Source organism: Argopecten irradians, chromosome 4, assembly GCF_041381155.1.
Source record: "Argopecten irradians isolate NY chromosome 4, Ai_NY, whole genome shotgun sequence".
Taxonomy (NCBI): domain Eukaryota; kingdom Metazoa; phylum Mollusca; class Bivalvia; order Pectinida; family Pectinidae; genus Argopecten; species Argopecten irradians.
In genome coordinates this window covers 41,614,926-41,639,350 of record NC_091137.1, presented here as the reverse complement: position 1 = coordinate 41,639,350, position 24,425 = coordinate 41,614,926, and the positions used below count along the sequence as shown (strand labels likewise).

General features: G+C 37.2%; 1 protein-coding gene across 1 annotated transcript in view; it reads left to right on the top strand.

The window, feature by feature from the left end:
• Positions 1–2,796: 2,796 nt before the first annotated feature.
• The window catches only part of LOC138321702 (von Willebrand factor D and EGF domain-containing protein-like), a 32,848-nt gene continuing 11,219 nt past the window's right edge, over positions 2,797–24,425 (top strand). Inside the window, 9 exon segments of the mRNA XM_069265594.1 lie at positions 2,797–2,926; positions 11,181–11,582; positions 12,381–12,437; positions 13,125–13,378; positions 13,762–13,851; positions 21,592–21,736; positions 21,980–22,170; positions 23,297–23,373; positions 23,898–23,961. Coding sequence (XP_069121695.1) covers positions 2,887–2,926; positions 11,181–11,582; positions 12,381–12,437; positions 13,125–13,378; positions 13,762–13,851; positions 21,592–21,736; positions 21,980–22,170; positions 23,297–23,373; positions 23,898–23,961 — 1,320 coding nt within the window. The 5' untranslated portion in view covers positions 2,797–2,886.

The following is a 24,425-nucleotide window of genomic DNA, read 5'->3' as shown; positions in this document are numbered from 1 at the left end:
TGAACACGAGTATAGCCATTGTGGTCCGTGATCGGCTAGCTCGATTACCTGGATATGTGTCGCGTGGCGGTCAGTCGATAAGTGTGTCCAGCCATTCTACTGACCATTGGCCATTATTGACAAATTTACTAACGGTCCAAGGATTAAGTGTAGAATAATAAATATGTCTGTCCGGGCCGTTATCAGGACGTCAATGAAAGTCGTCTAATACTCCAATCAAAACGGATTAAATTTTCCGAGAAAAAATTGTGCATTTGTCCGGAAACTCATAAATATCTTCAAAGGACTCGGATAGTCGAGATAAATATCATAGATCATCATTATAATAACCCTGACAAGTCTGATTACACCAAGTTGTGCTTGTTAGGCAGTTGTGATCCAAACAAAGATGATGTTTAAGATTCCGGATACTTATTATAATACTAGTCCGGATATTACTGGGAGAAAACAATATCAGTTTGGGGGTGGTCGTAAATAACAATCAGGTTGACGTTGATAGGAATTTCTAACGTTAAACGATTCAGTATCTCGTTTATTTTCAAAAGTATGTTTTATCAAATTAAAGATCCAATCGTGATTCTACAATTTCACTTTGTCGGTACCCTACCAGAGTTACTTCCCTTCGTTTCACTCAGTCAGTTTCAGAGCTACTTCCCTTTGTTTCACTGTCACAACTGACGGAGTAAAACGAATGCAAATAACACTGTAAGATCAGAAATATGATTACCTAAAAAAAACCTAAGGAGTTATGGGTAAAAGCTTATGTAGAAATACCATGAAACACGTTTTAAGTTCAGGTATGACCAGACATTCCGAAACTTTTGAACGGAGGAGTAAAACAATAATCGGACAAAACATGTCCTCCTTCCGGGATATATCATCTGTATATAAGCATGAGTGTGGTAAAAATAGTATTCGATTCAACGTCATATATTTACATATATCCCTATATAGTCAGTGGGAGAGGAGTTGCGTTAAAATTAACGTATATATAGCTACTGTATCCACTTGCGTTCATATCACCTTTAACGCAATTAAATCACTCTTCAGTCCCCATTAGGATAAGTCTAGGATTCAAAAGAAACAGAAATGCTAGAGTTTCAGGAAACATGTTATGCGCTTCGAATCATAGATATTAAAGATGCCAGGTAAGCGAGAAATATAGAGTGGGTTTGAGTACGATAGGATATAACGATGCTAGAGTTCATTAAGCGAAACTAAAAATGTCGGAATTTTACGTCCCGTACCAACTTATACAGGCTTGTGTACGGCGTTATCCATACATGTCTTAGTGGAGCACTGTCTTTGTGAATCTCTAGGTTTTCAATTAATTTCAAAAATATACACGGAAATAATTCTAAATATAGCTACCTATATACCACTTAGAAGACTTTTATTTGATCTGTAGAATTGTGTATTTTTTCTTTTGAAAAGACTGCCTTCATATGTATATTAAAGATACTCCACCGCTAAAAACCGATATTTTCTCTATCAAAACCAGAAACAGACGAATTGGTAGTTTTCTTCAGTTACAAAAGTGAAAACTAATTTTACACTCTTACCACCATTGAAAAGTTGGAGGGTCTAATTTTACTTCAAGATAAAAATATAAATTGCTTCCCGGAAAAAAAAATCTTGACACTATATGGAGTGAAGTACTGATTGCACCAAGAGCAAAATTAATTATTTTATATGATTTTTTGTGTTTACCGATTAGACATATATGTACACAGTTAAACACCGTTTTTGTTCAAATGATGAGTACCTTTTATGCTTTGTCGGCGTCGGGGCCTCTTAAAACAAATATCCCACGGTGTGTTTTATAAGTATGTTTAAGTCAGAGATTTAATTCTCTGGTTTAAGTACACAGCTGAGCTGATAAATATGTAAATGTGCTACCAACTTTTTGCATTTCTGTTTTGCTTTCAAAAGGTGTTCCACGTTGACTTTTCGCCGATAGACGATTAAAGGGAAATAACTTTTATTTTCACAAGTGTACTAACGATCAAAGGGACACAACTCGCTAAAAAAAAATTGTTTTCAGCCGGGCTAATTAGAGTTGCATCCCATTATACAGGCGTAAACATAAACAGTCTGTTTCCAGGACAATTTGATTTCGGAGGAAAACATACCTTATACCAGTTCATTCTATTCAACGCCAAAATGTCTGGTTAATAAAAAATGTTCAGCTAAGTCGACGTGATAGATAAGATTTCATTCTACTTAGATTCTTAATTATAAGATGTACCACCGCCGTCAGAGCATAAACAATATTCATCATTTGTACAATAGTCGTGTATACATTTTTTTCTATTTAATACAAAAGATAACTTTAAATAATTTATTTTACTTCTGGCGCGTGCGCAATAAATGCTTCATTCCATATAGATTATTGCCACGGATTTTTTTTCGGGACGCAATTAATTATTTTTAATATTTTTATCTTGAAGTAAAATTAGACACATTGGTGGTGATGGTGTAAAATAAGTAACTTTTGTAACTGAATAAAAATACTAATTCGTCTGCTCCTGTGATTTTTATTGAGAAAAATACCAGTTGTCTGCGATGGAGCATTTTTAACTTGAAATAGGAAAAGGTAAGACCATTACAAGAACTCCGATTATTGTTCAGTAACCCTTCCAATGCCAACTTAGCATTGAGTTATCATCAGAAGAAATGACATAAGAAAACTAAGTACAGAAGTCTTGACTGTGCCTGCTTATCTTTACTGACCTCTAACGGAAATACAACCTATATAATATGTACACACTCAGAATTAGTTCAGTTCAAACCAGTACTAACTCTGGTTTCTGTATATATTAGTACTTATCTACTCGTAGGACAGAATTACACTCCAATTTCCCCAGTAAGGTCACCGCCGTCAACATGGAGACCCTGTTGGTCCTATCTCTGTGTTTCGTCACAGGTAATTAACTCAAAACAATTTTATCATCACATTAACACGACAGTTTCTTTTACTGTGTACTTCATCAGTATGCCATTTCATTGACGTGACAAAAATGACATAATTTGGACGAGTTCAACAGTTGTGAATGGTGACGCATCGATATCACAAAACATTATCTGTGGAATATTATTGACTTTTAAAAATCATTTATAAAAGTAATTCTAAACATCACATCACATGCATTACAACTTGTATAAGGTCAACCGCCTTTGGTTTTCAGCACTAGAAAAAATTTATTTTTGAGAGTTGTCGTCCAATATAAAGTATACTGCAAGCTTTTTTGTTGCTATGTAGACTTTACAGGAGGCTTCGCTGTGTGTGTAAATTCGCGCCCCAAATGTAGAGGGAAAGAAGGGAAGAAGCAGACCGACATACATAATTTAATAATATATCTCTAGATTCTTCTCGAATCTCTAATATAATTATCATGTTACTTGTACTTGATAAGATGCGTGATTATATTTAGTTACAAACCACTAACTAACTTCCTTATTTATCATTTTGATATTTTTCCTCCTCCGGTTTCTTACACGTATAGAAAGCCGTCGTTGTAATTATATATTTATAGTGTCAGTTCGACATTTACCGAAACTGATGGAAACTATTTCTAAGAGTAGTTCGGATAAAAGAAAGAAAAAAGACTGTCGATCTATTTATATGTTTATTAGTGATATAAGGTAGTTTATTAGAAGTAGGTTTTCACTTCGCACTGGAGATATTTCTTATCATTCCAGATAATCTAGATTACACTATGAAACTTGTCATTCAATCACGAAACTATGCTACAGTTAAAAACCAGGAGTCAGGAGTTTGTTGTAAAGTAAAAAAAAATAAAAAAAATAATCGCCATTTCACCTATATTTGTATGGTATCTAATACAGATTTTTTTTTAATTTTAAAAGGTTTTGTTGACAATGTCAAGTGTATGAGACATCAGGCGTTGTCTAAATAGGTCTTCGCCCAACAATCTTTAAAGGTCCACTACCTTTCCGAAACGGCTTTTAATTTTTTAAGATGGGAATGTGAAACGAGATCAAAAATTTTGTATAGTCGCAAAAGTTATTAATTTACCGTTTAATACTACACTCATCATCACTTCCTGAAAAAAAAAATCATAACGCGGGTCGCCTTAGGTTTCCCGCCGTCGTCCTAAATACCGCGCGGTAGTGGACTATTACTGCGTCAGACGGCAAAACAGCGAAATGAATACCGACAGTTATCATATATTACACAGGAAATCGCAGTCTATAATAATCTTATAAAGTCTTTACGTTTGCAGAAATTAAGAAATTAAAAGCTATATATAATTGACGTTTTCTAGACAATACTAGTTATCTTCACTTCATTTCCTCGGTGACACACATGAATTCAGGTGTCAGTCACTAGTATATACATGTTGTAAGTATTAGCTTCCCAATTAAGCTAAGAATACTACCATACAGAATTGTTTATTAGGAAGCAATGCTAGGAAAGCTTGAATAATTGTTCTGTTCACAGTTAGCTGGCATGCTTCTTATGACAATTCATTTTTGAAGAATGAAAATTTAAATGCTTTCACATTCAATATACAAAATAATCAATTTCCTGATATTCATGAAAGGGCCACTAGGCTACCTTTCCGAAACAAAAAATAAAAGTCTCTTTAAAATAATTTTAACATAATAGAATTGATAACGATGGCCAAAGATGAGGTTACAACACCAAACAAGTTGAAGTTTTGCCATCTTGGGCAGTAATAGTCAACTAATGCGTTGTAATTATGACGACGTCAGGAATATAATACGACCTGCGTTATGAAAATTAACGTTTTGTTTATTTTAATAAAGTTGTTCAGAAGGTGTAGTGTGCCTTTTCCTTATGCTAACAAGTTTTTCTTCTAATTTAAATGTACTGATATACATGTACATGTACTTGGACAAGTTGATGAAATACATAATATACGCATAGAAACAAGCATAGCATTTCTGTTAAAGGCCCATTACCTTTCCTGAGCAAAATATAAAGGTTTCTTAAAAACATTAATAACACCAGAAAATGCATACCGATGATCTAAAATAAGGTTACGACACCAAACATATGCAAGATTGCCTGCGTAATATATGAAAACAGTTGAGAGTCAATTCGCTGTTTTGCCGTCTGGCGGAGTGATAGTCAACTACCGCGCGGTATTTAGGACGACGGCGGGAAACATAATACGACCCGCGTTATGAAAATAAACATTTTATTTATTTTAATCAAATCGTTCAGAAGGTGATGATAAATGTAGTATTAACGGTAAGTTAATAATTTTTAGGACTCTACAAAATTATCGATCTTGTTTTACATTCCCATTTTATAAATTAAAAGCCGTTTCGGAAAGGTAGTGGGCCTTTAAACTGTACTTTACTTTAGCGCTAAACAGTTCCACAAATATCCCCTAATATAAGTAAAGCCTAACATTTCAGCATCTCCATGCACGGACAGTTTTTACATGTTAGACATGATCATCTATACAATGTAAATGCTCCACGCGCTCCCGACAATGTAAACAAAATTGACAATTCATGGACTGGATTACATGCCTTAGTACCAATTCTCTCCGCTAGGCTGCGCTCATAAATATTATTCTTTTGTCTTTACTTTGAATATTGTATACGGAGCGAAGCCTAGCGGAGAGTAGAAGAACTACGACAGGTGTAGTAGCTATGGGTTTTGCCCACAAGGAAGACACCAATGCTATTGTCGGGTTCACTATCAATTTATTCATATAAATACCAATTATTTATTTGGTTAATTCCCTATGCGTCTCCAATGAATTCATCTAGAGATCTATGTTGCCGCTTGGCCGTCCAAACCCCAAGTGACCAATACCTCAAATAAACTACCCAACATTCACTCGACGTAGACAATAAACCAATACCATATAAGGACATAAATATGATTGACATACAAGTTACGTCACATTCATATAACTCATAGCTCTCACTTGACCAGCCAATCGAAGTGAACAAATTATTTATAACCATGTGAAATCCTAACAACATGGCAGGCAAAGCGACCGATTATAATAGCTACCATCCTGGGATTGGCCCGTTGTCTGATAAGACCACGCACTGACCTTGCCATCTTACCACATATATGTTACCTAACTCTATATAATCGTATGATCCATATATTGTGTCCTGATCCCGAATTTGAAGACGGTCATTATTTGCGTTTTTGTGTTTTTTCGTGATACTGTTAGAGTCCCTACTCATTAAAGTAAAATAAAACTGTTCATTCTAAGTACTGGGTCGCGACCAGTTACCGTGATGTACCAGTTACCGTGATTTCTGCGCACGCTCTACTCCCGTACATTTTTTTTTGGACAGCCTGGGCCATCCCAGCGTTCAATGAACAAAAAACTGTTCATTTGCAACCGATATTGCTAACAAATCTACGCTTTCCTTTTGAAATCAAGATTTGTAACATTCAATCAAAGTGGGGGTAGCTTGAAATCATGGCTTACTTGGAACTGAATCCTGAAATTTCATGAAATCATCGTTTATTTTGTTTGTCAATCGTTTTCAAAAATCGTCTGCATCAAAGTAGGTCAAAGAAGGCAAAATAATGGGTATATGGCAAGTTAGAGATCGGGCATGGATGGTCAGGATCGTAAAACAGATGATAGTTTTTACCTGGTGCATACGTCTTGTGTTTATCATTTTGCAAACAAAATAAGTTAATATGTATGTTTTGAATTTCCGTAAAGTTTCAGGTCGTCTACACCTTTGTTAGTTTACTTTACTCCAGCCAAGATTTGAATCCTGCTTGAAGTTTAGACAGTCTTTTTTTCCCCGTGATGCTTTTTGGCCCTGCAGGTAGGGCGTTAGAATTGTACCTGCTGCCCCTGTTGCATGATCGTAAAAGGCGACTAGATTTAGGATCTTATCTTTTCTCTTCTTCCTAACCGCCTCACTGTTGGCCTTGGGTTGAGCGTTCGCCCTGTGAGGAAGGCTTTGGGTTCTGTCCCCTGGCCGAGACACACCAAAGTCTATAAAAGTAGTAGTTTCTACTCCTGCTAAGCGCTCAGCAAACAGGGAGTGTGACGACTGGTTCGCCCGTTGTCAGTATAGTGTGACCGGGTGGGGTGTGTTGCTTTGTGTCTTCGGCGGCATGCTTCAGTGATATAGCACTATAAAAAGGGCAACAGTTCCACTATACAAGAAGACACAACACGAACATACTGCAGTCTCCCAAGACACGCACCACGCACTTCACACACGCTACACACTGCATACATGGAAGGCCGTCCTTACATGACCCTAGCTGTTAATAGGACGTTAAACTAATCAAACAAACAAACAAAAAAAGCTTTCGATCAGTCACTGGATCCCAAAAAAATTGATTATATTATTCTACCAAAATATATCAAATAAATTTTGGTCGCTTTATTGAAACATATACTAAGTTTTGGTGCAATTAGCAGTTTTTAAAAGCGCATTTCCTTTATATTTTGAAATCACGGTGGTCCTGTAGTGTAGGTACAGTCAACTGTAGCAATTAGAGGTGAAAATAAATGGCGCCTGGTCTAAAAACATATAATCAAAATTAAACAATGACTATTGTTGCTGAAGTATCTTGGACTAAAGATAATTCATGTCGATTTGCAACGCCTTCTGTGCGTCAGTTTTGACAAAATCCTTAAAGAAACCTCGAACAAATCACGGTAACTGGTCCCGACCAAGTACAACAAATTAAATACCATGGTGATACCGCCTACTAGATGAAATGGAAAAGAAAAAAATATGTCTCAATAATGTTTTCTTTGTGTTTCTCCCTCAGCATTTCGAAAACAAAACAGCACTACACGATACAATTCAGTTCAAAATCAAACATTTTATATTGTTAACAGCTTCCACAGCTATTTTCCGACAAAACATAAACACATGCCTTAGCCTGACAAGCCTATAGAATCTACTTCAATCTTGTTTTTATCAGATGCTATCAAAAATACGCGCGAATCTGTGCCGTCATCTTTGGCGTCAGGTTTTGTGACGTCATTGCTGACGGTGCCGTGCGCTTGAGAACATACACAGTTTATATTGGAACAGTACATTTATTGCGTTGTTCTTGTATATGTGTAAATTAAAGCTACTTACAGTAATTTTAAAACGTATGCTGATAACACATTTAGTCTAGTACAGAAATTTCAAATCTCGTCGTGCTGATAACGAGAATTAAAACATGGCTGCCTGCATGGAGGCGCGAGACTTTTCCCGCGGGACACAATATCAAAGTCCAAAGGGGTACTGGAATGTATTGGATCTTTATGCTTACACACATGTTATGGTTAGTAGAGCTTCGCTCTAGCATGAATTTGTAAAAGCTATGGAAATATCAATCTGTTGAAAGATTGATACTTGATTTCACCAATGCAGAAAAAATATATATGTCTGCTTCCCCTATCAGTGAGTCATACGTATTTTTTTAAGGGATAACTAACTACATGTACCCATTATTACGTTGAACATTTTATTGATGGTTTCCATATTCTTTTGTCTTAACGGTGAACAGTTCATCAATGGTTTCCAGATTCTTCTGTTTTTACATTGAACATTGTATAAATGGATGCCTATTATTTGTGTCTTTACGTTGAACATGGTAAGAATAGTTTCGCTATTATTTGTGTGTTACGTTGAACATTGTTTGGTTTCCATATTCTTTTGCCTTTACTTTGAACATTGTATTGATGGTTTTCCTATTCTTTTGGCTTTACATTGAACATTGTATTGATAGTTTCCTTATTCTTTTGGCTTTACATTGAACATTGTATTGATGGTTTTCCTATTCTTTTGCCTTTACTTTAAACATTGAACATTGTATTGATAACATTGTATTGATAGTTTCCTTATTCTTTTGGCTTTATTTTGAACAATGTATTGATGGTTTTCCTATTCTTTTGGCTTTACATTGAACATTGTATTGATAGTTTCCTTATTCTTTTGGCTTTACATTGAACATTGTATTGATGGTTTTCCTATTCTTTTGGCTTTACATTGAACATTGTATTGATAGTTTCCTTATTCTTTTGGCTTTATTTTGAACATTGTATTGATGGTTTCCTATTCTTTTGCCTTTACTTTAAACATTGAACATTGTATTGATGGTTTCCTTATTCTTTTGCCTTTACTTTGAACATTGTATTGATGGTTTCCTTATTCTTTTGCCTTTACTTTGAACATTGTATTGATGGTTTCCTTATTCTTTTGCCTTTACTTTGAACATTGTATTGATGGTTTCCTTATTCTTTTGCCTTTACTTTGAACATTGTATTGATAGTTTCCTTATTCTTTTGCCTTTACTTTGAACATTGTATTGATAGTTTCCATATTCTTTTGTCTTTATAACATTGTATTGATGGTTTCCATATTCTTTTGTCTTTATAACATTGTATTGATGGTTTCCATATTCTTTTGTCTTTATAACATTGTATTGATGGTTTCCATATTCTTTTGTCTTTATAACATTGTATTGATGGTTTCCATATTCTTTTGTCTTTATAACATGTATTGAGGTTTCCATTGTATTGATGGTTTCCATACTCTTTTTGTTTTTATTACATTGTATTGATGGTTTCCATATTCTTTTTTTGTCTTTATAACATTGTATTGATGGTTTCCATATTCTTTTGTTTTTATAACATTGTATTGATGGTTTCCATATTCTTTTGTCTTTATAACATTGTATTGATGGTTTCCATATTCTTTTGTCTTTATAACATTGTATTGTTGGTTTTCCATATTCTTTTGTCTTTATAACATTGTATTGATGGTTTCCATATTCTTTTGTTTTTATAACATCGTATTGATGGTTTCTATATTCTTTTGTCTTTATAACATTGTATTGATGGTTTCCATATTCTTTTGTTTTTATAACATTGTATTGATGGTTTCCATATTCTTTTGTCTTTATTACATTGTATTGATGGTTTCCATATTCTTTTGTCTTTATAACATTGTATTGATGGTTTCCATATTCTTTTGTCTTTATAACATTGTATTGATGGTTTCCATATTCTTTTGTCTTTATAACATTGTATTGATGGTTTCCATATTCTTTTGTCTTTATAACATTGTATTGATGGTTTCCATATTCTTTTGTCTTTATAACATTGTATTGATGGTTTCCATATTCTTTTGTTTTTATAACATTGTATTGATGGTTTCCATATTCTTTTGTCTTTATAACATTGTATTGATGGTTTCCATATTCTTTTGTCTTTATAACATTGTATTGATGGTTTCCATATTCTTTTGTCTTTATAACATTGTATTGTTGGTTTTCCATATTATTTTGTCTTTATAACATTGTATTGATGGTTTCCATATTCTTTTGTCTTTATAACATTGTATTGATGGTTTTCCATATTATTTTGTCTTTATAACATTGTACTGATGGTTTCCATATTCTTTTGTCTTTAAAACATTGTATTGATGGTTTCCATATTCTTTTGTCTTTATAACGTTGTATTGATGGTTTCCATATTCTTTTGTCTTTATAATATTGTATTGATGGTTTCCATATTCTTTTGTCTTTATAACGTTGTATTGATGGTTTCCATATTCTTTTGTCTTTATAACATTGTATTGTTGGTTTTCCATATTATTTTGTCTTTATAACATTGTATTGATGGTTTCCATATTCTTTTGTCTTTATAACATTGTATTGATGGTTTTCCATATTATTTTGTCTTTATAACATTGTATTGATGGTTTCCATATTCTTTTGTCTTTATAACATTGTATTGATGGTTTCCATATTCTTTTGTCTTTATAACATTGTATTGATGGTTTCCATATTCTTTTGTCTTTATAACATTGTATTGATGGTTTCCATATTCTTTTGTCTTTATAACATTGTATTGATGGTTTCCATATTCTTTTGTCTTTATAACATTGTATTGATGGTTTCCATATTCTTTTGTCTTTATAACATTGTATTGATGGTTTCCATATTCTTTTGTCTTTATAACATTGTATTGATGGTTTCCATATTCTTTTGTCTTTATAACATTGTATTGATGGTTTCCATATTCTTTTGTCTTTATAACATTGTATTGATGGTTTCCATATTCTTTTGTCCATTACTTTGAGCATTGTATTATTGGTGTCCCTTTTAGCTTTGTCTTTACGTTGAACATTGTATGAATGGCTTTCTTTATTTACTTATAACATATACATGTTACTTGTAGCTACTGTGGCCACGGATCCTTGCCACAACTACAGGGACATCCAGGAGCCCCACAGGAGTGTCTTGTTTGTACCCGAGGGCACGGACAGACTGCTATGTGACCGAGCCTTGGTAACAGACTGGTACAGGTTTAGTAATGGTGACATGCCTACATCCTGTGTGCCCTCCTATCACTGTGGAACTAATGCCCCTATATGGTTTGACGGCACGCTGCCCACCTCTCCAGCAGCCGGTATCATCACTGGGAAAGCATGCATTAATTTTGGACAGGCCGCCAGCGCTGCCGCTTACGGAGGTACTGCGTGCTGTCACCATTCATTGCCCGTCCAGGTAAAGAACTGTGGCACGTACAATGTGTACCATTTGGCCAGGACTCCAGCATGCTTTATGGCTTATTGTGCAGGTATATTATATAGTACTTATACTTAAAAAATATAACCTGTCATTTGGCCTATTGATTCATATTGTTAAAGTCAGTAAGAATACTGTACATCGATTGTACAATAAAGACTTATTAAAGGATTTGGAATTTGTTCTCTACGTCTATGACGTTCATGAATCCTAGTATTCGCTTTATCAAGACACAGTTAAGAATCTCCTGTTTCTCTTGCCAATATATGCATAGTCTTGCTCAGTACTAGTAAAGGCTTGAAACCGGATATTCGCTTTACACTTACTGTGAAGACTATGTTGTGAGTTTGTGGTCGACATTATATGAATAAAGCCTTATTCAATGCTTATATATATATTTCATGGATATCATCTCGTTAGAGATTGTGACCTGACCAAGATGTGACTGTTGTCAATGATAAAACAAAAAAACGCTTGCTCTTCTGAAACACCTGGTACAATCGTCCTTAAACATTTGCAGTGGTATTTCGCGTTCAATCTGAGTTTGTTTTTACATGTTTTTTTTTTGCCTTGATCGAATTTAAAATGATTTTTTTTATAAATCGGTTTGAGGACTTTCTCTACTCTAGTTCCCATAAAAAACTATAGCGATTTAGAGTTTTCTCCCTTTGATATGTTTTAGGCATAATGGTTTTGTAATTTAGTTTGTATTAAAATAACTAATTAATTAAAACAAAATGTATCCAAATATGGCCAATGAATCATTCTGAAAAGTTAAATAGGTCAATCAGTTATTGCTGGTATAATTGCAACACCTAAATCTGGACTGAATTCGTTTCTTTGATAACAGGAAAGCAGCAAGTATGCCCCATTGGACAAACAAACATTGGCTCCAATACATGCACAGGTATGATATTACATTTCTATTAGCTAACATACAGTCGTAACCTATGTATACGTCTGCTGCATTATGTTTGAAAATCTTCATCCTGAAACACAGTTTTGAAATCTCATCACTGCAACATATTTATTATATTTATTTGCAAGTCTTTCATTTCACACGGCACTGTTTAATACTATAGAGTTATCAAATTTCACGGGTGTCAATTTCACGGATGTAAGTTTCACGGGTGTAAATTTCACGGGTGTAAGTTTCGCGGGTGTAAATTTCACGGGTGTAAGTTTCATGGGGTGTAAATTTCACTGGTGTAAATTTCACGTGTCTAAATTTCACTGGTGTAAATTTCACGGGTGTTGATTTCGCGATTGGCTGTTTGGAACTTTTACGCGAGTTATCTTTGCAGTCTTTAAACCGCCATTCATGCAACATGCTTTGATATGTAAAACATGATTTTGATAAATTTTGCGATGTTTTAAATTTCGCGAATCTTGATGGATCTGCGAATTTTGCGAAATTAAAGCTCCCGTGAATAATAGCAACTATACAGTTAGTTCTTTTTAATCTTTGCCTTAAAAAATCAATTAATCAATTGATTTTATCATAATATACCTTATGTTGTTCAAAGTGAAAACTAGTGATCACCGAATATGTTATTTGTCTACTATTTGTATATAAAATTTTTCCACATGAAAGACCTCTATCCCAAGATGACCCACTTCCCGACCCTGGGTCAACCCTACATTGACCAGAACAATAACGTGAAGTTCCCATGTCACATACCGTACCCTAAGGGCGAGCCTGATGTAGGATTTGACGTCACGTGGACAGTTGACGGACAGACGATAGTTGACCCCAACACGAACGCGCCTGTGACGACAAAACTGACCGGGGACAGCAGAGATGCGCTACTGGACAGTGTCCACATGGCTGGCCACATGGGCAAAACTGTAAGGTTCTGGGTCTCAACTTTCTTTAATTAAATTTAATTTTATGAAACGGTTGTTCAGTGCGATAAACAAAACATAGGGATTGTTTTCTGAGATAAAACTTCATTAAATTATTCTTTACCGAGACTTATATTATAAGACTGTTGTTCTTAATCGAAATGAAGTGAAGTACAATCGTTTTAGTTTCCTCTTCTTACTTTTCGTTTTTAGCATTCTTCTTAATGGCCTGTTGGAAGTTATTTTGTGAAGTAAATCTTATATTCTTTTTTATAATCCATGTCTAATATATATATTAAAAAAAATATTGCAAAATGCACGTTATCCTTCATACTAGTTAATTAGTTCATGTTATGTGATTCACGTTTGTTTTCCTTCTCTTACAGCTGAAATGTAATGTCACATCCTATCACCTATCAACTCCAGGAATTAAAAGTGACTCGCTTAGTAGTAACGGATTCTGGGCCGGAATTAGGGTAAACGGTGTCTTATTGATAAATGTTCCATGGTATTCCATGTATTGATAGAGAAATAGGGGGGTTCTGAAGGTAACTGCGATACAAGAAAATGAGTATGTGAATATTGATAACTGAAATTGTAAAATTGTATTGTACATTTTACTTAGGACCTTAACTATTGAACTTTGTTTTGAAGACAGAACCGAAATCTACCACTGAAGCAGATGAACCATTTAGTTTTATCCTAAAAGTTTAAGAGTTGAGAAAATATTGCTTTTTATATTTTCATCAGTCTATTTCATAACTTTATAAGAGTGTTCACTTTGTAAATAATATACTTTTTTGATTGTTCATCAAGTAGTTGAGATTCATTGTGGAATCTAAAAAAAAAAAAAAAAAAAAAGTTGTCTTCTTCATTTGTTCGGGATCATATTCGTGTTAATCCATTCTGTCTTTTTCAATCTTCTTAATTCAAACTGAAAGTCTTCCAAGTGATTCATTAGTATCTGCAGTGCTTATTGATATTTTGATCTTTTTGCAACGCAAAGCCTTTTTTAATTCAAGTATATTCAGAGTTCGGTGATGACCAGCAAACAGCTTGGAATGTGTAGCTTATAGAAATCAATGTAACTTGAACAATATCTAGACATTTGTGAATTTTCTTAATAAGATTTTTTTTTAAATCCTGTGCTACATGGGAATAAATATTTATATTCCTGATACATGTAATATAACATATTTATATTTTTTTCAAAACATAATTTGTGAATCAGTTTTCCAAATTGAAAGCAACTGGCCCATTCCCAATGCTATTCATCCCTCGTTTTTACCTCAGGCCTTCACCAATGCTATCGTATTTATCCCCCGTTTTTACCTCAGGACTCCACCAATGCGATCAGATTTATCCCCCGTTTTTACCTCAGGCCTTCACCAATGCTATCAGATTTATCCCCCGTTTTTACCTCAGGACTCCACCAATGCTATCAGATTTATCCCCCGTTTTTACCTCAGGACTCCACCAATGCTATCAGATTTATCCCCCGTTTTTACCTCAGGACTCCACCAATGCTATCAGATTTATCCCCCGTTTTTACCTCAGGACTCCACCAATGCTATCAGAATTATCCCATGTTTTTACCTCAGTACTCCACCGATGCTATCAGATTTATCCCTCGTTTTTACCTCAGGACTCCACCAATGCTATCAGATTTATCCCCCGTTTTTACCTCAGGTCGTCACCAATGCTATCGTATTTATCCCCCGTTTTTACCTCAGGACTCCACCAATGCTATCAGATTTCCCCCCGTTTTTACTTCAGGACTCCACCAATGCGATCAGATTTATCCCCCGTTTTTACCTCAGGACTCCACCAATGCTATCGTATTTATCCCCCGTTTTTACCTCAGGACTCCACCAATGCTATCAGATTTATCCCTCGTTTTTTCCACCGATGCTATCAGAATTATCCCTCGTTTTTACCTCAGGTCTTCACCAATGCTATCGTATTTATCCCTCGTTTTTACCTCAGGACTCCACCAATGCTATCAGATTTATCCCCCGTTTTTACCTCAGGACTCCACCAATACTATCATATTTATCCCCCGTTTTTACCTCAGGACTCCACCAATGCTATCAGATTTATCCCTCGTTTTTACCTCAGGACTCCACCGATGCTATCAGAATTATCCCTCGTTTTTACCTCAGGCCTTCACCAATGCTATCAGATTTATCCACCGTTTTTACCTCAGGACTCCACCAATGCTATCGTATTTATCCCCCGTTTTTACCTCAGGACTCCACCAATGCTATCAGATTTATCCCTCGTTTTTACCTCAGGACTCCACCAATGCTATCAGATTTATCCCCCGTTTTTACCTCAGGACTCCACCAATGCTATCAGATTTATCCCTCGTTTTTACCTCAGGACTCCAACGATGCTATCAGATTTATCCCCCGTTTTTACCTCAGGCCTTCACCAATGCTATCAGATTTATCCCCCGTTTTTACCTCAGGACTTCACCAATGCTATCAGATTTATCCCCCGTTTTTACCTCAGGACTCCACCGATGCTATCAGATTTATCCCTCGTTTTTACCTCAGGACTTCACCAATGCTATCAGATTTATCCCCCGTTTTTACCTCAGGACTCCACCAATGCTATCGTATTTATCCCCCGTTTTTACCTCAGGACTCCACCAATGCTATCAGATTTATCCCCCGTTTTTACCTCAGGACTCCACCAATGCTATCAGATTTATCCCCCGTTTTTACCTCAGGACTCCACCAATGCTATCAGATTTATCCCTCGTTTTTACCTCAGGACTCCACCGATGCTATCAGATTTATCCCCCGTTTTTACCTCAGGACTCCACCAATGCTATCGTATTTATCCCCCGTTTTTACCTCAGGACTCCACCAATGCTATCAGATTTATCCCCCGTTTTTACCTCAGGACTCCACCAATGCTATCAGATTTATCCCCCGTTTTTACCTCAGGACTCCACCAATGCTATCAGATTTATCCCCCGTTTTTACCTCAGGACTCCACCAATGCTATCAGATTTATCCCCCGTTTTTACCTCAGGACTCCACCAATGCTATCAGATTTATCCCCCGTTTTTACCTCAGGACTCCACCAATGCTATCAGATTTATCCCCCGTTTTTACCTCAGGCCTCCACCAATGCTATCAGATTTATCCCCCGTTTTTACCTCAGGACTCCACCAATGCTATCAGATTTATCCCCCGTTTTTACCTCAGGACTCCACCAATGCTATCAGATTTATCCCCCGTTTTTACCTCAGGACTCCACCAATGCTATCAGATTTATCCCCCGTTTTTACCTCAGGACTCCACCAATGCTATCAGATTTATCCCCCGTTTTTACCTCAGGACTCCACCAATGCTATCAGATTTATCCCCCGTTTTTACCTCAGGACTCCACCAATGCTATCAGATCCCCTTATCCCCCCAATCTACGTTTTTCCCGTTTTACCTCAGGACTCCACCAATACTATCATCGTTATCCCCCGTTTTTACCTCAGGACTCCACCAATGCTATCAGATTTAATCCCCCGTTTTTACCTCAGGACTCCACCAATGCTATCAGATTTATCCCCCGTTTTTACCTCAGGACTCCACCAATGCTATCAGATTTATCCCCCGTTTTTACCTCAGGACTCCACCAATGCTATCGTATTTATCCCTCGTTTTTACCTCAGGACTCCACCAATGCTATCAGATTTATCCCTCGTTTTTACCTCAGGACTCCACCAATGCTATCAGATTTATCCCTCGTTTTTACCTCAGGCCTTCACCAATGCTATCGTATTTATCCCCCGTTTTTACCTCAGGACTCCACCAATGCTATCAGATTTATCCCTCGTTTTTACCTCAGGACTCCACCGATGCTATCAGATTTATCCCCCGTTTTTACCTCAGGCCTTCACCAATGCTATCAGATTTATCCCCCGTTTTTACCTCAGGACTCCACCAATGCTATTCAGATTTATCCCCCGTTTTTACCTCAGGACTCACCAATGCTATCAGATTTATCCCCCGTTTTTACCTCAGGAATCCACCAATGCTATCAGATTTATCCCCGTTTTTACCTCAGGACTCCACCAATGCTATCAGATTTATCCCCCGTTTTTACCTCAGGACTCCACCAATGCTATCAGATTTATCCCCCGTTTTTACCTCAGGACTCCACCAATGCTATCAGATTTATCCCCCGTTTTTACCTCAGGACCTCCACCAATGCTATCAGATTTATCCCCCGTTTTTACCTCAGGACCTCCACCAATGCTATCGTATTTATCCCCCGTTTTTACCTCAGGACTCACCAATGCTATCAGATTTATCCCCCGTTTTTACCTCAGGACTCCACCAATGTTATCAGTATTTATCCCCCGTTTTTTACCTCAGGACTCCACCAATGCTATCAGATTTATCCCCCGTTTTTACCTCAGGACTCACCCAATGCTATCAGATTTATCCCCCGTTTTTACCTCAGGACTCCACCGATGCTATCGTATTTATCCCCCGTTTTACCTCAGGACTCCACCAATGCTATCAGATTTATCCCCCGTTTTTACCTCAGGACTCCACCAATACTATCATATTTATCCCCCGTTTTTACCTCAGGCCTCCACCAATACTATCAGATTTATCCCCCGTTTTTACCTCAGGCCTCCACCAATACTATCAGATTTATCCCCCGTTTTTACCTCCGGCCTCCACCAATACTATCAGATTTATCCGTCGTTTTTACCTCAGGACTCCACCAATGCTATCAGATTTATCCCCCGTTTTTACCTCAGGAATCCACCAATGCTATCGATTTATCCCCCGTTTTTACCTCAGGACTCCACCAATGCTATCAGATTTATCCCCCGTTTTTACCTCAGGACTCCACCAATGCTATCAGATTTATCCCCCGTTTTTACCTCAGGACTCCACCAATGCTATCAGATTTATCCCCCGTTTTTACCTCAGGACTCCACCAATGCTATCGTATTTATCCCCCGTTTTTACCTCAGGACTCCACCAATGCTATCAGATTTATCCCCCGTTTTTACCTCAGGACTCCACCAATGCTATCAGATTTATCCCCCGTTTTTACCTCAGGACTCCACCAATGCTATCAGATTTATCCCCTCGTTTTTACCTCAGGACTCCACCAATGCTATCAGATTTATCCCCGTTTTTACCTCAGGACTCCACCAATGCTATCAGAATTATCCCTCGTTTTTACCTCAGGTCTCCACCAATGCTATCGTATTTATCCACCGTTTTTACCTCAGGACTCCACCAATGCTATCAGATTTATCCCCCGTTTTTACCTCAGGACTCCACCAATACTATCATCGTTATCCCCCGTTTTTACCTCAGGACTCCACCAATGCTATCAGATTTATCCCCCGTTTTTACCTCAGGACTCCACCAATGCTATCAGATTTATCCCCCGTTTTTACCTCAGGACTCCACCAATGCTATCAGATTTATCCCCCGTTTTTACCTCAGGACTCCACCAATGCTATCAGATTTATCCCCCGTTTTTACCTCAGGAATCTACCAATGCTATCAGATTTATCCCTCGTTTTTACCTCAGGACTCCACCGAATGCTATCAGATTTATCCCCCGTTTTACCTCAGGCCTTCACCAATGCTATCAGATTTATCCCCCGTTTTTTACCTCAGGACTCCACCAATGCTATCAGATTTATCCCCCGTTTTTACCTCAGGACTCCACCAATGCTATCAGATTTATCCCCCGTTTTTACCTCAGGACTCCACCAATGCTATCAGATTTATCCCCCGTTTTTACCTCAGGACTCCACCAATGCTATCAGATTTATCCCCCGTTTTTACCTCAGGCCTCCACCAATGCTATCAGATTTATCCCTCGTTTTTACCTCAGGACTCCACCAATGCTATCAGATTTATCCCTCGTTTTTACCTCAGGACTTCACCAATGCTATCGTATTTATCCCCCGTTTTTACCTCAGGACTCCACCAATGCTATCAGATTTTCCCCCGTTTTTACTTCAGGACTCCACCAATGCGATCAGATTTATCCCCCGTTTTTACCTCAGGACTCCACCAATACTATCAGATTTATCCCCGTTTTTACCTCAGGACTCCACCAATACTATCATCGGTATCCCCCGTTTTTACTTCAGGACTCCACCAATGCTATCAGATTTATCCCTCGTTTTTACCTCAGGACTCCACCAATACTATCATCGTTATCCCCCGTTTTTACCTCTGGACTCCACCAATGCTATCAGATTTATCCCTCGTTTTTACCTCAGGACTCCACCAATACTATCATCGGTATCCCCCGTTTTTACTTCAGGACTCCACCAATGCTATCAGATTTATCCGTCGTTTTTACCTCAGGACTCCACCAATGCTATCAGATTTATCCCCCGTTTTTACCTCAGGACTCCACCAATGCTATCGTATTTATCCCCCGTTTTTACCTCAGGACTCCACCAATGCTATCGTATTTATCCCCCGTTTTTACCTCAGGACTCCACCAATGCTATCATATTTATCCCCCGTTTTTACCTCAGGACTCCACCAATGCTATCAGATTTATCCCCCGTTTTTACCTCAGGACTCCACCAATGCTATCAGATTTATCCCTCGTTTTTACCTCAGGACTCCAACGATGCTATCAGATTTATCCCCCGCTTTTACGTCAGGCCTTCACCAATGCTATCAGATTTATCCCTCGTTTTTACCTCAGGACTCCAACGATGCTATCAGATTTATCCCCCGTTTTTACCTCAGGCCTCCACCAATGCTATCAGATTTATCCCTCGTTTTTACCTCAGAACTCCACCAATGCTATCAGATTTATCCCCCGTTTTTACCTCAGGAATCCACCATTGCTATAAGATTTATCCCTCGTTTTTACCTCAGGACTCCAACGATGCTATCAGATTTATCCCCCGTTTTTACCTCAGGAATCCACCAATGCTATCATCGTTTATCCCCCATTTTGACCTCAGGACTCCACCAATACTATCAGATTTATCCCCCGTTTTTACCTCAGGACTCCACCAATGCTAATCATCCCCCATTTTTACCATAGGCCTCCACCAATGCTATCGTATTTATCCCCCGTTTTTACTTCAGGCCTTCACTAATGCTACCAGATTTATTCCCCGTTTTTACCTCAGGACTCCACCAATGTTATCGTATTTATCCCCCGTTTTTACCTCAGGACTCCACCGATGCTATCGTATTTATCCCCCGTTTTTACCTCTGGACTCCACCAATGCTATCAGATTTATCCCCCGTTTTTACCTCAGGACACCACCAATACTATCATATTTATCCCCGTTTTTACCTCAGGCCTCCACCAATACTATCAGATTTATCCCCCGTTTTTACCTCCGGCCTCCACCAATACTATCAGATTTATCCCCCGTTTTTACCTCCGGCCTCCACCAATACTATCAGATTTATCCGTCGTTTTTACCTCAGGACTCCACCAATGCTATCAGATTTATTCCCGCGTTTTTACCTCAGTACTCCACCAATGCTATCAGATTTATCCCCCGTTTTTACCTCAGGAATCCACCAATGCTATCGTATTTATCCCCCGATTTTACCTCAGGCCTTCACCAATGCTATCAGATTTATCCCCCATTTTTACCTCAGGACTCCACCAATGCTATCAGATTTATCCCCCGTTTTTACCTCAGGACTCCACCAATGCTTTCGTATTTATCCCCCGTTTTTACCTCAGGACTCCACCAATGCTATCAGATTTATCCCACCGTTTTTACCTCAGGACTCCACCAATGCTATCGTATTTATCCCCCGATTTTACCTCAGGCCTTCACCAATGCTATCAGATTTATCCCCCATTTTTACCTCAGGACTCCACCAATGCTATCAGATTTATCCCCCGTTTTTACCTCAGGACTCCACCAATGCTATCAGATTTATCCCCCGTTTTTACCTCAGGACTCCACCAATGCTATCAGATTTATCCCCCGTTTTTACCTCAGGACTCCACCAATGCTATCAGATTTATACCCCGTTTTTACCTCAGGACTCCACCAATACTATCATCGTTATCCCCCGTTTTTACCTCAGGACTCCACCAATGCTATTCATCCCCGTCCCAGGACCCACATTATTTACCTCAGGCCTCCACCAATGCTATCAGATTTATCCCCCGTTTTTACCTCAGGACTCCACCAATGCTATCAGATTTATCCCTCGTTTTTACCTCAGGCCTCCACCAATGCTATTGTCACAGACGAGAAAGGTGCGGAACAGGAGGTGACACTAGAATCTACAGTACCCATACCCTGTAACGACCCACACAAGCAGGCCTGCTCCGTCCAAGTAGAGATGATGTCATCTAAGGACCCATTCGGTATATCATTCCATCAGCACATTAGAGTTGCATAAACGAAAAACGTAAATTAAGAATTTAAGATAATCCACATCAAGTGTATTAATTACTTGTGGTTGGAGGCTAAAACATTTTTTCCTGAGTCTTGGGTTCGTTACGTAACGAATTTTACATTTTGATTTGCATTCACTGGTTTTTTTCCGGCGGTAGTTACATTTCGACATATTTGCTTAAATAATTACTGATCTCTGTCTTTTTGAACAGACATTTCTACATCGTCCTGTACTTATACCTTAAAATATGACAATGCCAGTCATACCTACAAGGCGACGATCAAGGTCACGGCCACACGTGACTTTGTCAAGGACGGTGACCAGGTTCACGAGCTGGCATTCCGTCCGCTCCTTACATGGACGAACCCAATGTTCAACGGATATAAGATAGATCCCATACAGGTAAGCCAATGACAATCAACCGCAGATTTCCTTTCCGATCTATCAGAGTTAGTTCCCTTCGAATCACTCCGTCAGTACTGATGGGGGTCAACAAAGGGACTGATAGACTCTGATAGATGAGAATGCTGACAACCATACAATGGATTACAACGAGCTGACTGACTTCAATATAGCTTCGACAAAAATATCAATGATAATGTATAGTTGGTAATATTCGCGCTTTAATTTCGATAAATTCGCGAAATCAAGAACCTCGCAAAATTGTTAAAAAAATCTAGGTTTTACGTATGACATCATATTACGTGAATGGCACTTTAAAGACTACAAAGGTTATTTGCGAAAACAACTCCCACAAATAAGCTGCGAACAGTTAATTGTGAAACTTTACATCCGAGAAATTAGACAACTATACAGTATGTGTAAAGTTTTGTTTTTATACAATGTACCTTTGACTGTAGTGATGTTCATCCGATGCAGTAGACTTAATGTATTCAATGACTATATATTGTGTAGTTATCCATGCAATTTGTGAAACCATTAGTAAAGCAAATTCTTTTTGTCTAATTTTCATGGAACAAAAAGCATTTATAGGTTTAGAGTTTTGAGAGTCACGTTAAAATATTTGCATGTATGATAAAATATAATTAAGCCACACTATGATATTGTGACTGATATTAATGGAGACACATTAGCCTGCAATCCGGGATCACAGAATTGATGACCCCACAAAGGTAAGTGACCTTTCAGGTAGAGTATCGATAAGTTTTAAAGAGATTAATCGTATTGATAGATCCTATTTGATAATTAACTATTAACTGATCGCCTGCTTGTGCTGTTCCTCAATTGTCTGCTCTTCTTATCAGTTTGTTGTTAAAACGAAGTAAACTCCAATTATGAATTGTATTTTTTGGATAATCTAAACCCCCAAGACAATCGGACAGATTAATACTTCAATGATAGCTTTTAATAGAAAAAATATACAATGTTATCTTAGTCTATTACATCGACTTCAATATACGTTATATTTCGAACATAAATAAAATGACAGAAGCAATGAAACATAAGCTGGAAGGATATCTATCTCCCTAAATATATATAAAATATATTTTACTTATGTTATGATCAGGTGACGTCACGTGACAGACCACATGCTCTATGTTCCGCCTCCGGCGACCCTCACTTTAGACAGATCGACCGTAAAGGGTGAGTTTACCCATCGTGTATTTATTGTTTTCCTTAATATGCACAAGTACACACTGTAATGGTAAACTCGTGAATATATATCGCCTACTCCATATATATAGAGACTCATATTCAATCTGACGAAAATTATTATAAATACGCAAAAAGTATTTTTGATGTTGTATCCATTTGTTTTGAGGATACAATTTAGCCTATAGTGGAACCACTTACTGAAATCAACATATTTGAACGCCAGAATTGCAATTAAACTATCAAATATGCCGATTTTAAATCTAAAGTTTGATTTTTTTACTCTATAACATGTTTGCTGTTATTCTTTTTTTCCCAAAAACTAATAAAGATGAACAGAAGTGTAAATCAATATCAACGCCACAACACCCTGTATGGATTCAAACAAGGATTGTACATTGTTTTCTCTGAAATTCATGACGCTACGCTCGCAAACACCGATACCGACCAGCAAGGAAGATAAATCTGTGATATGCAAGTATTGAATATTGAATCACATTCTGTTTACATTGCAGCCGATTAGACGTCTATGAAGTTGGAGATTTCGTTATGTACAAAAGCAAAGTCAGACCATTTGAGGTATGTATCTACAACTGTCGTTTCGATGGAAACACAAAAGTGGTCTGGGTACCTTGGTCACATAACTCAATAGTATATTAGTATGTTTTAACTCTCATTTTTAATAGCCAAAATTAAGATCATTATTAAAGATGCTCCACCGCCGACAGAGCATAAATGATATCCATTATTTGAACAATAATTGGTGTTTAATCGTGTGCATATATGTCTAGTTAACACAAAAAATAATATAAAATGGTTTATTTTGCTTTTGGTGGATGAGTTATCAGTACTTAATTCCATATAGGATATAGTGTCACGGAATTTTTTTCGGGATGCAATTAATTTTTTTTTGATATTTTCAACTTGAAGTAAAATTAGAATCTCAAACTTTTCAAAAGTGGTAATGGTATAAAGTAAGTAACTTTTGTAAATGAAGAAAAATACTAAATCGTCTGCTCATGTATTGGATAGTGAAAAAATAC